The 15,143-nt window shown below is 33.2% G+C and overlaps 3 protein-coding genes across 3 annotated transcripts; 2 read left to right on the forward strand and 1 right to left on the reverse strand.

Annotated features, from left to right (window-relative positions):
• Positions 1 to 62: 62 nt before the first annotated feature.
• Positions 63 to 1,700, forward strand: LOC107614687 (UPF0481 protein At3g47200). The gene has a single exon (XM_016316830.2). The coding sequence runs from the start codon at positions 139 to 141 to the stop codon at positions 1,477 to 1,479; it is 1,341 nt and encodes a 446-aa protein (XP_016172316.2). The 5' UTR covers positions 63 to 138; the 3' UTR covers positions 1,480 to 1,700.
• A 4,193-nt stretch (positions 1,701 to 5,893) lies between these two features.
• Positions 5,894 to 7,549, forward strand: LOC107614686 (UPF0481 protein At3g47200-like). The gene has a single exon (XM_016316829.2). The coding sequence runs from the start codon at positions 5,963 to 5,965 to the stop codon at positions 7,367 to 7,369; it is 1,407 nt and encodes a 468-aa protein (XP_016172315.1). The 5' UTR covers positions 5,894 to 5,962; the 3' UTR covers positions 7,370 to 7,549.
• Positions 7,550 to 10,059: 2,510 nt separating this feature from the next.
• On the reverse strand, positions 10,060 to 11,756 carry LOC107614685 (uncharacterized). Its single transcript, XM_016316827.3, has 3 exons — positions 11,178 to 11,756; positions 10,613 to 10,786; positions 10,060 to 10,334 (listed from the first exon to the last, which is right to left on the reverse strand). The coding sequence occupies exons 1-3, from the start codon at positions 11,346 to 11,348 to the stop codon at positions 10,248 to 10,250; spliced, it is 432 nt and encodes a 143-aa protein (XP_016172313.1). The 5' UTR covers positions 11,349 to 11,756; the 3' UTR covers positions 10,060 to 10,247.
• Positions 11,757 to 15,143: the final 3,387 nt, after the last annotated feature.

Here is a 15,143-nt window from a genome sequence, read left to right on the forward strand (position 1 = left end):
CAACTTACACCATAATGATTTCGGTTAATTAAGAAACAGAAAATGAAAGACTTTGAGCTTGACTTAACTAGAATGTAAAACAACCAAACACACTCAAGAGTCATTTGTTTTCTCACCTCAACCCACCTACTCGATAGTATGCATTCAAAAATGCATTCAAAAATGGTGGAAAGGGCGAAAATCGAATGCGATTATCTGTGTAAGACATTAGAAGAATCGGAGAAGCAATTAACTGGAGAAGGTAACAAAGTTTCAAGGCCTAAAATACAACGAATTCCAGCGTACATGGCTGAAAAGCTTGAGTTTCAAAGATACTACAGGCCGCAGATCATTTCACTTGGTTGTTTTCATAACAAAAGGCAAGGAGAGCTGTATAAGAAAGCATGGGCAGCAATGTATATTAGGCATACTAACCTAAAGGCTGAAGATTTATTTATGGAACTCTGGGGGAATAAACGGATGTGGCGGAATTTATTTGATAGCGATATGGTAGACACAGAACTTTTGATAGTGGATGGATGTTGTGTTCTAGAATTGCTGGAAAAATCAGACTTGTCAGTTGATCCAGAGCAAGAGCTCAAGATTAGCATGGACAAGCTTGTACGGGTGCACCAGGATCTGCTTATCTTGGACAATCAAATTCCTTTCCAATCCCTCAGGTTCTTCTGTGAGGACCAAGAAAGGCTCCAAAAATGCCTCTGCAACTTCCTCCAAGTTCATGGTATTGAGACATCACCCAAGCTTCCCAGAAAGAAAAGAGAGAATGAAGAAGTGAAGGTAGCAGTGGATGGAGATGATGAGGAGGACCCCGTCCATCTTCTTGATTATCTGCGGAAGGCCCTCTTAATGAGAGACCAACACACATTTTACAAAGCTATCAACCACAAGAAGATGAAGAGGGGATCCCTGCACCTCAGGAAGTACAGGATTGGGACCATCCAGGAACTCAAGGCAGCTGGGATTCGTGTGACAAAAGATTCCCACAACAACTCGATGTATCCGAGCTTCAAAGATGGGATGCTGCAGCTTCCAGAACTCATAGTGGATGGCTCAACACCTCATATATTCCTCAACCTAGTGGCCTATGAGATGTGTCCTGATTTTCGCAACAACTTCGACATCAGCTCATTTTTAGTCTTCATGAGCTCTCTCATTGATCAGCCGGAGGATGTGAAGGAACTCAGATTAGCTGGCATAATTATCAACGAACTTGCCAATGACAAGGAAGTGGCTGACCTGTTTAATAAGATGGACAGCATTCTTGTGCCTGAGACACCATTGTTCGCTCACATCAGAGACCAAATCCATTCACATTTTGAGTCCAAACGAGGCAGGATCAGAATGCTATCTTGGATGGGAGAGGCCTACAACACCTTTTTTCGCTCGCCATGGACCATCATTGCTTTGTTGGCTGCCACACTTGGCCTTGTTCTCACATTCATCCAGACATGGTTTGCTATACACCCTAAATCTTCATAAATCATAACATCATTTTTAAAGAAAAAGCTGTTATATTGTTTTCTTACTTATCACTTGTTCCTTTCTCTCCTTTAGTATCTTTTTTTATTTTTCGATGTTTTGCTTGATGATGAATAAAACACTACTCATATGAGTATGTCAGCTGTGTGTAATCTGTACTTGAATCATAAACTGTTATGCAGTAGTTGGAATTTGGTTCTCTCCTTTCAGCTTTTGATCAAGGACTTACTTGTAATTTAATTTAGTTAGAGATTTATTTGTCTGAAACTGCCATACTTGCTGTTAAAAGCTATAATATTCACAGAAATGAAGAATAGAAGATGGTGTTAAAATTAAACAAAGGAAGTAGTTGACAAAGAAAGTCTGTCTATATGAATGAGTTCTTAGAAAAAAAAAAATAGTATTACTATTCAATTATAATTTAAGTGCTCATGTCATATTACTGGTTCTTTATGCTATACAAAAATTTAAAATGATATGCACAAAAGATTGAATATAAAATTCAAACAAGTAATCTCAAACAATGACATTGGTTAAAAAACACTTAATCAAAGACATGGAGGTTGACATAATCAAAGTTAATGTAATAATGTATTAAAAGAAGTTCACTAAAACATGTGACATGTGACATGCTCTAAAAACACATAATCAAAGACTTTGAGGGTGCTTGAATTAGAAAGCAAAACGGGTAAGTAAAACAAATCATTCACACTCCTTCTCCCCTGCATAATCAGACCAAGTAACCTACCTACTCTATATTGTGCATTCAACAATGGAGTTCGTGGAGGAAAAGGATTTTCAACAATGTTTATTCCATTAGTAGTCTTCAAATATAAATCATGGTGATACTAAACTAATTTTGATCAAAGCCAAATATGACAGAATTTATGTTCACCAGGCAGACATTGCCATCTAACTAAACTAGGCAAAATAAAATAAAACGGAGAAGGTGGCATTTGTAATTATAAGATAAAAAGGATTTGTGTATTTAAATTTCCACTTTTAACATATATCTCCCCTAATAAAAATTCACTGAAACGTAGCTTATACTTTTCTTTCAGAGTTCAGAACAATACTACATGTCTCTCTTAACACAAGAGAAGACATCACGTCTAATTCAAAACTTTAAGATAACAAATAATAAATGAGTTTTTCATCTTATAAACTCCTCACTCTTTTTTATTTTCTTCAATGTATGACTAATTTTATGCAATGCTCATACTTATAACATTAGCACAACTACTTTTCTTTCTTTCTTTCTTTTGTTCGAGATTTATCGTAACACGCCTTGATTGAACCTGCTAAGAGAAGCCAAGAAGTCATCTAAAGTGCAATGTATAATTAATTCTAGAAAGTAAAATCAGGTCTAATCACCCCAATACTTTTTCAAAAGAAACACTAAAAGAACAATAATTTAATTTTGATGCACTGGTCAGTGTAAAACTTTATACGTATATTCAATTACGTAATGCTATATCAGTAAAAATAATTATCTTTCACATTAACCGCATGAATAGTCATCCAAAAAAACAAATTGCACGTGTCAGTGCATCAAAATTAAACTTAAAGAACAAATGCATACTTCATGTGAATTGTCAAGAGAAGGTGCCTGCTGCCTGCACATCCTGTAGGTGGTCAGAGGAACAATGTGAGAAACTAGAAGAATCGTGGAAGCAAATAACTGAAAAAGCAAGCAATGCTTCAAGGCCTAAAATACAAGATTATGGTGCCTGAGACACTGTGGTTCGCTCTCCACCCTAAAGCTTCATATCATAACTTATTAAGGGAAAATATATCAATAAATAAAATAACCTTACTTATGCATCTGCTGGAATATAATTTTCCTGCTTATTTTAGGATGATAAACTTAGTTTTCTTGATGAATAGATTGCTGCATATAAAATCACATTAATACCAATCCACATTTGCAAATACAAAACTAAACACACTTTAAAAATTCCACTGTTAAGAGGGGGAGAAAAAAGAGTTATTGGAAATTCCAGTTACTTATATTTCACCTAATGAAAATTCACAGAATAGAGCATATACTTTTCTTTCAGAGATGGGAACAACGCTACATGTCTCTCTTGGCAAGCTTGCTGAGAGTAATTTTGAAGATCCTCAAACCAATTATTCATTCTATAAAAAACTACAAGAAATTGTCTTGTATGATATCTGTGTAAGTAGCTTTACACCATTGGCCCCTATAAAGAATATATTTTATTAAAAAATATGTGAATTATATTAGCAACTAAATTTTATGTTAATTGAATATTTTGCTTTTTACAACCATAAATTACAATGGAACTATTTGGTGAAATTATATTTGAAATATAAAACGAATTTAATGAAAAAATATAATAAAAAGTAAAAAACATATATCAGCATTTAAGAATATCGTTATAAATACTTTAAAAAACAATTACCAAAAATAAAAAATAAAAATATTGGATCATTAGCAGTGTTGTTAAAATCGGATGGGTTGGGTTTCAAACCCCTGTATTGTTATCACAATTCTAGTTAATATAATTACAAATTATTATATATATAGATATCTTTTATCAAATAATTTATTTTTATTTAATTTATTTTAATTTTAATTATAAACTCATTTATTTTTAAATTAATTATATTTTTATTTAACAATAATTATAAATTTATTTATTTTTTTATAATTATATAATATCTATAAATATTATTTTTTAATAAATACTTATAGTATATAATAGTATAATAGATATAAATTTATTAATAAATTATTAAAATTTGAAAATAATTATTATTTTAATATAAAAACAAAATAAAATATTTATGATAAAGTAAAATTAACAAAATAATTGTTATTTCTGTTTAATATTATTTTAGAATAACTGAATATTCTTAAAATTCTTAAAATGTTAATAAAAATATGTATTTTAAATTTTTTATTATTTTTTATTTTTTATTTACATAGGACCGGATTAACCGATTTAACCAGTGATCCATTGGTTGAACTAATAACCCAGTAACCCAATAACTTGGGCACCGGATTCGATGGTCCCAGAACGTTTGGACCATTAAATGGTCCCACAACAAAACATGTTGTTTAAGTTTTTTAATAACTGTTAAATAGTCCTTTTCTAATTTTAATTACAAATTAATTTCATATATTTTAGCTAATTATAAAAATTATTTTTTATTTTATAAATTATTATTTTATCAGTTATCTATTATGTTTATTAACGATAAAAACAAAAACAATAACGAATTAGATCTTCCATTGATTGTAATAACTTTTGGCAATCCCAATCGATGAAAAATTTATCATGTTTCTTAAAAAATCAATCGATTGGATTAACAAAACAATCGATTGAATTTTAAGTTCCCATAACTCAATCGATTGGATTGGTCTTCAGTTTATCACAAAATAATCGATTTTTCTTGAAATCTTGTGCAGGGGTAAACCTCGAACATTGCGCATAACTGCGATTGCAGCCTTAATCTGTATCAATGTATTATTAGTACACTCAGTCTATCGTAAAAATTGAATTGAGTCTTATATGACTCGAGACACAAAATCAATATCAGGAAAAAATGTGAAATCTTTATAGCTGTATCAGACCTCACTCGGCTGCATAATTGCATGTTGAAGGCCTCCTTGATCAAGAGGTAAAATATTGAATTCAGATTTCTTGGGGATTGCATTTCCATCGGTAAATGCCTATTTTGGACATAATCAGAAGATTTATAAGAAATCTTTGGTAAATTGATAATTTTCTTATTTTTAATTTTCTTAATTTTCTTATATATATGTATATTGAATTTTGAATTGCGCCGCGCTCAATTTTCATATCGTTTTTATAAATTTTGAATCGCGTCGTGATTAATGGTTTATAAATTGATTGAATTATGAGAAACTTGAAATTCAATCGATTGTTTTGTTAATTCAATGGATTGATTTTTTTTAAGAAACACGATTTCAAAATTCTCGACGGATGTAATGGATCATTGGAATTGTCAAAAAATTATTACGATGAATGAAAGATCTAATTCGTTATTGTTTTTGTTTTTGTTTTTTATTATTAATAAATATAATAGATGAATGATAAAATAATAATTTATAAAATAAAAAATAGTTTTTATGATTAAATAAAATATATGATGTTAATTTGTAATTAAAATTAGAAGCTGACTATTTAGTAGTTATTGAAAAACTTAAAAAACATGCTTTGTTATGAGACCAAACCTTCTGAGACCATCGAATCTTTTGCCAATAACTTGACCAGTTCGATCCTGGTTCGGTTATGACAGCTATGATCGTTAGAAGTTTAGAACAGAGTAGGAAAATAGAAAGGCTTCATAAACTTGTTTCCTTACTTGTAGAAGGTTTAGAACAGACTGGAATTGATTCTATTCACTTCTCATAAAGAATCATTTGTATTTGTCACCTGGGCTGTGCATAAAGAGAGAAAGTACCTGGTTTGTTTTCTCACCTCAACCAACAATGGAACATTCGGCCCTTACCCCGATGTTAGAAGAATCGGATACAGGGCTTATTACTCGTTCAAATTCTGAAATACAAGAAAGGTTTAAAATAGAAGAAAGGGATAATCTGTTTAAGACATTAGAAGAATCAGAGAAGCAGTTAAGTGGAGAAGGCAACAGAGTTTCAAGGCCTAAAATACAAAGAGAGTTCATGGGTGGAAAGGTTGAGTTTGAAAGATATTACTGGCCTCAGATCATTTCATTTCATCCGTCCGATCGTCAATCGAAAGGATGGCGGTATAAAGAAGCATGGGCAGCAATGTATCTTAAGGATACTAACCTAAAGGTTGAAGATTTATTTAGGGAACTCTGGGAGGAGAACACATGGTCACTGAAACCGATGTGGTTGAAATTATACGATAACCCTCGCGGGTTGTACGCATCTAGTTTGATAGTGGATGGATGTTGTGTGCTAGAATTGCTGGAAAAATCAGACTTGTGGGTTGATCCAGAGCAAGAGCTAAAGATTAGCATGGACAAGCTTGTACGGGTGCACCAGGATCTGCTTATCATGAACAACCAGGTTCCTTTCCAATTACTCAGGCTCTTGTGTCAGGACCAAGAAAGGCTCCAAAAATGCCTCTGCAACTTCCTCCAAGTTCATGGTATTAAGGTTGAGACGGCACCCAAGCTTCCCCGAAAGAAAAGAGAGAATGAAGAAGTGAAGGTAGCAGTGGATGGAGATGATGATGAGGACCCCGTCCATCTTCTTGATTATCTGAGGAAGGCCCTCTTAATGAGAGGCCAACACACAATCTACGAAGCTATCAATTTGATACCGATGAAGAGGGGATCCCTGCACCTCAGGAAGTACAGGATTGGTACCATCCGGGAACTCAAGGCAGCTGGGATTCGTGTGACAAAAGATTCCCACAACTCGTTATACCCCAGCTTCAATGATGGGATGCTGCAGCTTCCAAAACTCATAGTGGATGGCTCAACACCTTATATATTCTTCAACCTAGTGGCCTTCGAGATGTCTCCTGATTTTCGCAACAACTTCGAGGTCAGCTCATTTTTAGTCTTCATGAGCTCTCTCATCGACCAACCGGAGGATGTCAAGGAGCTGAGAATGGCCGGCATAATTATCAACGAACTTGCCAATGACAAGGAAGTCGCCGACCTGTTTAATAAGATGGACACCATTCTTGTGCCTGAGACACTATTCTTCGCTCACATTAGCCTTCAAATCCATTCACATTTTGAGTCCAAACGAGGCAGGATCAGAATGTTGTCTTGGATGGGAGAGGCCTCTAACACGTTTTTTCGCTCGCCATGGACCATCATTGCTTTGTTGGCCGCCACACTTGGCCTTGTTCTCACATTCATCCAGACATGGTTTGCCATGCACCCTAAAGCTTCCTAAATAAAACAATGTTATGGAACATCTTTTATTTTTTATTTTTTCACTTTTGTGTGTTTAATTATGAATAAACCATCACTCACATTGCATGATGAGTATGTGGACAATAATTTGTATTTGAATATTATCCTGTTATCCATCTTAATCATTTGTTTGATTATCTAAAAAGATTTCAATTGTTTATTTGGATTAGCTAGCTTCATAAAACTTGAATGATTCCACTTATATTATATCTATATGCCAAGATATCAAGGATTAATTATGTTTTTATTTTTTAAATTAGCTTTCCAACTTAATTTTGATTATCATCATCTAACAGTGCTTACTTGTGACATAAATGTTATTCAATATTAATAAGCTATTAGTATATATATACTATTTTTTAATATCAATCATGGTGATATTGATACTAAACCAATTTTGATCAAAATCACATCGATACCAAATAATATATACGTAACCTTAAATGCTTCAGTTGAATTATTATTTCAAAATTTCAATGTACTCTTATTACTGACAGAATTTATGTTCACCAAGCAAACATTACTACCATCATCAATAATTGAGAAGAAAACGTAGAATTGGCGTTTGTAATTGTAAGAGTTGAGAACAACACTGCATGTTTCTCTTGACAAACTTAGTAAGAATAATTTTAAGGATTGACTTTTTTTTTTTAACAACATGAACAACGGGTCTTAAAATTGGCCCAATTCAAGTAAAATACAATACACTCCAAATTACTCATCTAAATCTTAATATTAGAATAACCATTCACATACCTAGTGAATTGAACATCCGAACACCTAGTAAATTGAACATCCGATATATTTATTGTTCACATTATTTAATATTTTCATTGTCTACCTGTACCTTTCCTAATTTTAAAGATCCTCAAACCAATTATTCATTCTACAAAAGCTATACACGTGCAACGAATAAAACAATATGCATGATTTCTTGTTTGATATCTATGCGTAAGGACAATGAAGAATTAATTCTAGAAAACAGAATTAACTCTAATCAACCCAAAAGACACACTCAAAGAATGATTCATGTTCTTTTCTTCTCCTTTTATAAGAGTATGTGGTACCCTCTTGGTTAGAACAAGAACTGAAGGGACTAGAAGAAGCCGAAAAGCAATTAACCAAACAAGTTAAGCAATCATCCAGGCCTAAAATACAAACAACTTTCTCCGCATCCAAATCTAAACATTAGCATGGACAATTTTTTAAGGCTGCACAAGGATTTGCTTATCATGGACAATCTAAAGATTGCTAGTTTATTTTATATTTTTGATGTGCATATAATATTATAGTTATTACTAGACGAATTTCAATCGAAATCAATCCTATAATTACAATCACATTAATACTAATCCAGATTTGCAAATACAAAATCAAACACACTTAAAAAGTTCCACTGTTAAGAGAGAGAGAAAAAAGAGTTATCGGAAATTCCAAGTTACTTATATTTCACCTAATGAAAATTTAAATAGAGCATATACTTTTCTTTCAGAGTTGAGAACAATGCTACATGTCTCTCTTGACAAGCTTGCTAAGAGTAATTTTGAAGATCCTCAAACTAATTATTCATTCTGTAAAAACTATAAGAAATTGTCTTGTATGAAAGCATTAGAAAACAGTGTCTGCATATGTTATCCTTTCTTTCAACAACAAACTAAGATAGCCATAATCTCAGTGCTTCGTTCCTGCTAGCGTCAAGGAGCTAGTTTCAACCAAGTGATTTCAGAGAAGCCAAGAAGAAGTCTCAAGTGCAATGTAGAATTAATTCTAGAGAACAGAATCAACACAATATTACGGACGATCTATTGCTTTTTCTAGTTTGCTATATGTTCTTGATGATGAATAAAACATTATTCGAGCATGTGGATTTGTCTATTGTTGTCTGTATTTGAGTCCCAAAGAGTAAAGATTGGGTTTAAATTTGGAGGGATACAATTTTAAGAAGAATGCTACTAAGTTAATGTTTTAACTAAAGAGAAAATCTAGGTAGACAGCACTTTCATTAAAATCTGGCCAACACTTAACTAGCAAAAGAAAAGTGAATAATCTCATACCATTGAATAAAATCTCACACTATTAAAAACACCAATAATGGCTAATTGATAGCTACAAATCACAAAATTTATTATCCCCTAACACTCTTTTTAACTAAATTTAACCAAACATCTATCTTGAAGCATCTTTACATACCACTTAATTCTCTGTATTTTGTAAAGAATAACTTTTTTGTGGTATCACCATTGGCCTGTGAAATATTATGCAAAGGTTTTTCAGTGCTTGCATTGATAGATAATAAGATTCAGAATTTCAGAGAATTTTGCATAGGAAGAGAGATAAAGGAGAGCAATGGTATGCCTCAATTATTCGCAGCTACAATCTAGAACAAATTGAGCACATAACCATGGTTAGTTTCTTTTGATAATTTTTAAAAATTTAAATTGAACGAGGAGCTGACCCACAATAACGAGATGGGGATTTTTAGTTTAAATTTTCTCTAAGAATTTAAGTAAATAAAAGTGAAAACGTTGCACGAATAAGTGCAATGCTCAACAGTCAAACATGTTTCATTTATGAACAATATTAGAGAGAAAGCAGCTCTAAGAGCAAAATATGCTTCTTGCTCAGTGCTAACAATTAAAAACTAAACGTAAAATAAAAGACAACAAAATGGAGTAATGAAACCGCGATAATTGAATTAACTGAAAACATCTTACAACATCAAATTATAACAACATATGGAATGCAATTCCTACCTTCCCCCTCAGAAACTAATAATGACAGAACCTTAGACCCAACCAAAAAATTCAGCTACTTTGCTAGCTTTATTATGACATATTCCTAATATTTGCATTGTGCAATTAGAAGACATCAGGAGGGAAATGCCCTGGAAAGGGGTTGCTCTGTTGAGCTTGCTTTAAATGCATTGCCAAAGCATAGTTGTTCACCTGCCAACAAAACCATGTAACTCAACATCAATACGCATTAAAGGACCTGCAATTTACTACTAATGTGTGTAGCTTTATAAGTATAGATAGTTATTTTAAAATGATGAAATAAGTTATGGGAGATTTAAGACAATGGTAAAACTGACAAGGTTATATTGGAATATACAAATGCATGTTATCAAGGAGAAATTTAAATCAAATAATGAGATTATTGCAAAATATTTTCCCAATAGAGAACTGTGAGCCTAGTGTGAAATAGAAATAAAATTGATACTGACCCCAAGAGTTCTGATCTGTTCTTGATATTGAGATACTAACTGCTTCAAATGCTGCAACTCTTGGTTCTTTTCATCATATTCAGAAAAACGCTCATGCTGGATTCTAAACGCATTTTTGAAAGAATTTCTTTCCTTAATCAGCACCTGAATTTGCTCCTTTAGCAACAAATTCTCCTGAAAAGAAACAGCTAATGATAAATTATACAGGTTAAACCTCCTAAATAGGATATAAAAAGTTACTGTTATTTTTAATTGATAAGCATAATCTCCAGCATGCAATGTGTGTTTATTCAAAGAAAATCATAAAACAAATGTCTAAGCATAGCAAGTTTCATCCTCTTCCATAGTGCTATGATCAAACATTAGTAACTGAATTAAGATGGGTATATACACATTACTGTAAAATCCCTGTAATATCCTTCTCTTTTTTTTTTCCAAACCAAAATTCTAACCCTAACTTTGACATAGCACACTCCCTCACACACTCACCAAAACCCTAGCCACCCTTACCCCTTCCAACAGCAGAACAAAAGAACAGAAAAGGAAAAGAGAAGAGGGGGAGAACCGGAGAGGGAAGAGAAGAGGAAGGAAGGGAGGTGGCGCCGGTGGGCGTCACTGCCACCGTCGCCGCCGTGGTGTCATCGCGAGGAAGGCCAGAACCGAGGGAGAGAGAGCCGCGCAAGGAGAAGGAGGCGTCACCGTCTCGTGTCGCCGTCGTCGCCGTCGAGGTCTTCATCGTTGCCGTCCATGGAGGTTTGCAAACAGAGGGAAGACGCGCCGTTCTACCCAGAGCCGCCACGGGAAGGGTCGTTGCCGTCAAGCCCAGCCACCATCGCGGCCGTTCGTGCCTCCGTTTCGCGCCGCCAGATCTGTCGCCGGGAGAGAAACAGAACGCGCGTGGAGAGAGAAGTGGTCGCAGGGACGTTCTGCCGCCGTTGGAACTCCGCTGCTGCTGCTGCTATGGCCGCCGCGCCTCTGCCGCCAAGAAACGCCATGGAGGGACGTCTGCTGCTGCGTTGTTCCTGCCGCCGTTTGGATGTACCTGAACCAAGTCGTAGTTGCCACTGGAGCTGAACTGTTTCTGTCATTATCCCAGTCCAGCCTTTTTTTTGATTCCGCTCTAGCTTTCATATCCTATTATGTCACTATTTAATCTGTCTTGTTCTTGTTTTAATTCAATTTTAGTTTTGCCTGTTTTAGATTTCCGGGATTATCGCCAACTCTATTTTGTCGCTACTCCGGTCTAAATTCTGCGCTCATTCGTTTTATTCTACTTCAATCCTCCTTATCTTAAATTCGACACTCTGGATTTGGTCTCTTCGGTCCGTTAGGACCATGCTATAAGCTTTACATTTATAACCGTTAAACTTTTGGTTTATGCTATTATGAGTTTTTAATTATATTTATAAAACTGTTATTGAAGAACTTTGATTTGATTAGAATAATTGATTTATTATAGCTGAATAATTATTTTTATGAAATTCATACTTTAGAGATTTACATGAGACTATATATGTGTTTGATAAAGCTTTATATGAATTTAGAATATTGATTTTATTCGAATATATACTTTTGAAATATTAAAGTATTTGTTGGCACTCACTTTAAAATTATGAAATATGTTTTTATGATTGAGAAAGTATAATTTGAAAAGATTTATGATAAAAAAAAATATTATCTGATTGATTTGATTCGATACCTTATATATTTGAGAGATTGAAGATTCATTGTATTTGAAACTATATGTTTTGAATTGGTCTGGGAGGCTCGTATTAGAAAACCGTAGTTAACGGCGGTTATGACGTTAACTTAGATGCATCTGACTCAGACTCCAGCTAGCAGGGGTGTTGCTAGCCTAACGTGTAGGCCACACGTTAGATCTGTTATTCTGTTAGGACACACAAGAGGAAAGGGCTACCCATAGAGGTGGAGCCGCCCATGTGTGGACTTTTGATTTGATTTCTGTATGAGAACTCCCTTATTGATTCACTTATTATTATCAACTGCTATTTTCTAATTTAAATTGCTTTGATAATAATGTTTATATAGTCTCATGTGGATTATAGATGTATTGTCTAGTCACTGAGTTGCAAAACTCACCCTTTTTTTTAAAAATATTTTTTAGGAACAAATACTTGACTATGTGAGATTTTCTAATCAAGAGTCATGATCTGCAATAAGTATCTATTTTTGTCGAGTTCCTAGATGTATATGCTCCATATGTCACAGGCAGAATCCATCCATATTTATTTATTTTATCTTTTATTAAAAATATGTAATTATTCATTTTAGAAATTGTAATTTTCTATTTCAAATATTTTTTATTTTTTTTATTCAATTTATCGTTGAGTCGATTAGGCTTGCTAGGGATTATTTTCCTAAGCGCCGGTCATGGCTCGTTTTGGGCCATGACAAAGTGGTATCAGAGCTTAGGTTTAATCTGTGTAATATGGAGCAAGTGTCCTATGGTAGGATTACAATTGTATAAATAGAAGCGCGCCTATTTGTACAAATTGTGGCACTATCAAAGGCCTATAGGAATGTCCTCTTTGTCCTTTATGTCATTGTTGTCTTCTAATTATTGTGATCATCTATCCTCTGCCTCTTTTTACTACTCTTGTCCTTTTGTACCCAATCTTGCCTTATCCTTTGCTAGGCTTTCTCGAATGTGTTCTTGCAATAGTTTCAGTTTCGGTTCCGGTTCGCGATTCCTGCCTTGTAGCTAGTTCTAATCTTTTTCCTTTTTGTGAATGCATGCTTTAATCTTTTTCGTCTTTGTGTTGTTCTCTATGATTCCTAATGTCAATATTTCATGAAATACTTAGAAGATCCGATTGGTATTTGCTGTGAATTACTATCTAATTCCTTTATAGAGCTGTATTTGAAATTTTGGGTTGCATGAATTTATTGAGTTACTAAACGAGATGCCTTGTTTTGGACTTGATAAGCGATATCTGAATTTTTATTTTTATGTTGATAATCTTTGAAGTTATGACTAAATTTTGAGTTGCTTGTGATCCTTTCTTTCAAATCAATAATTTTAAAAAAAAATTGTTATTCAGTTGCTCAAGGAGAAGAATTATGCGATAAACATATGAATGAAGTGTTATTGTTGTTTGTTAGATTAATGATTTTCTCTACTTAGGTGTAGTGAATTATTTGGGTGATTAATTGGCTGGATTGAAATGTTTTTCAACCTAGAAGTTTGGTTGAGTTTTTTTTAATTTGCTGATTTGGTTCTATTATGGTACTATGTTGTCAAATATGGTTTTTCTGTTATGGAACTATTTTTCTGATTGTTCAGGTGATATCTAGATTATGAACGCTTGCTTTTTGTTGGTGATTAAATAATGAATTTTGCTCTTGGCTAAGATATAAAACTTGAGAATTCTCTCAATCTTAGTTTTTTGAGAGTTTTCCTGCTCTTAACTAGTTTTTATTCTCAAAAGTTTAGAGAGATTAATTTTCTTGATTTGTAGTGCCTTGTAAGATTGGGATTATAGATATTGCATATTAAAAATAATTTTTATTGATTTTCAACGAAAAAGACTAGATATCTAAATCCTCAAAGCTGAACAAAGTTTATATACAAGTTTTTTTTTCCTTGTTATATTCTAATGATTATAAAGCATATGATGATTATCTTGAATATGTGTTAAATTGTAACTTGCATGTGAGAGTTAGTTACTAATTTAGATAGTTCTTTGCTGATATATGTTGCTTGATTAGTGATTATTAACAAATAAATAATCTGAGTTAATTGCTTTTGAGGGATGCATGAGGTTATTGGTTGCTGCTGTAAAGTAGTTTAATAATATGTAAGTGTTGCTGAATTGGTGATTGATGCGGTTGTAACTTGATGAATCTTGGTTGAAAATTGCTAAAATAAGTTAATAGTGAGCTAGGAGGTTTTCATATCTTATCTTATTCATAAAGTGTTTATGGTTTAAACTTGACTTTCATACTTATGCGATTATTTATTTAGTTATTTTTGTTATTATTCTTCCATGAACAAAGAGTGAAAGAACTAAATTCTAATTGCTCAACTTATATGTCATTGGCTTTATGATATAGTGATGACTCTCGATTGGTTGATGCTATTTCCTTTAGATATTTTGCTTTTAAGATATCAAGGAAGAATTTTTCCTTTTAAATTCATATGATTAGTATGGTAATGCTCACTTGAGAATTATGTGCTTGTACAATAAATACTATATTGAGTCATAAACTTCTATATGTTACATAAGTTTTCTTTCATGATTATAGAATTATGTCGAAAATATTTTAAATTGCTAGCCCATCTGTATTTGACACCTTGCACTGAAATTGTGGGCGATGGAGATTGAAAAATTTCTTGTTTGTAATGTATGAAAATTGGGGATGTCTATACTCTAAATAAATTGATGAATAAATTTTTGTACTGTGAGTTCTTTTTGAGTTTTTGGGTTTGATCTTGAGTTGTTCCGTCATAGCTTGTTAACCTAGGAAATAATGGGTATGGATTGATCACAATTTGATCTTGAAGATGTAA

Source organism: Arachis ipaensis, chromosome B9 (assembly GCF_059453495.1).
Source record: "Arachis ipaensis isolate K30076 ecotype BB chromosome B9, ASM5945349v1, whole genome shotgun sequence".
Classification (NCBI taxonomy): Eukaryota; Viridiplantae; Streptophyta; class Magnoliopsida; order Fabales; family Fabaceae; genus Arachis; species Arachis ipaensis.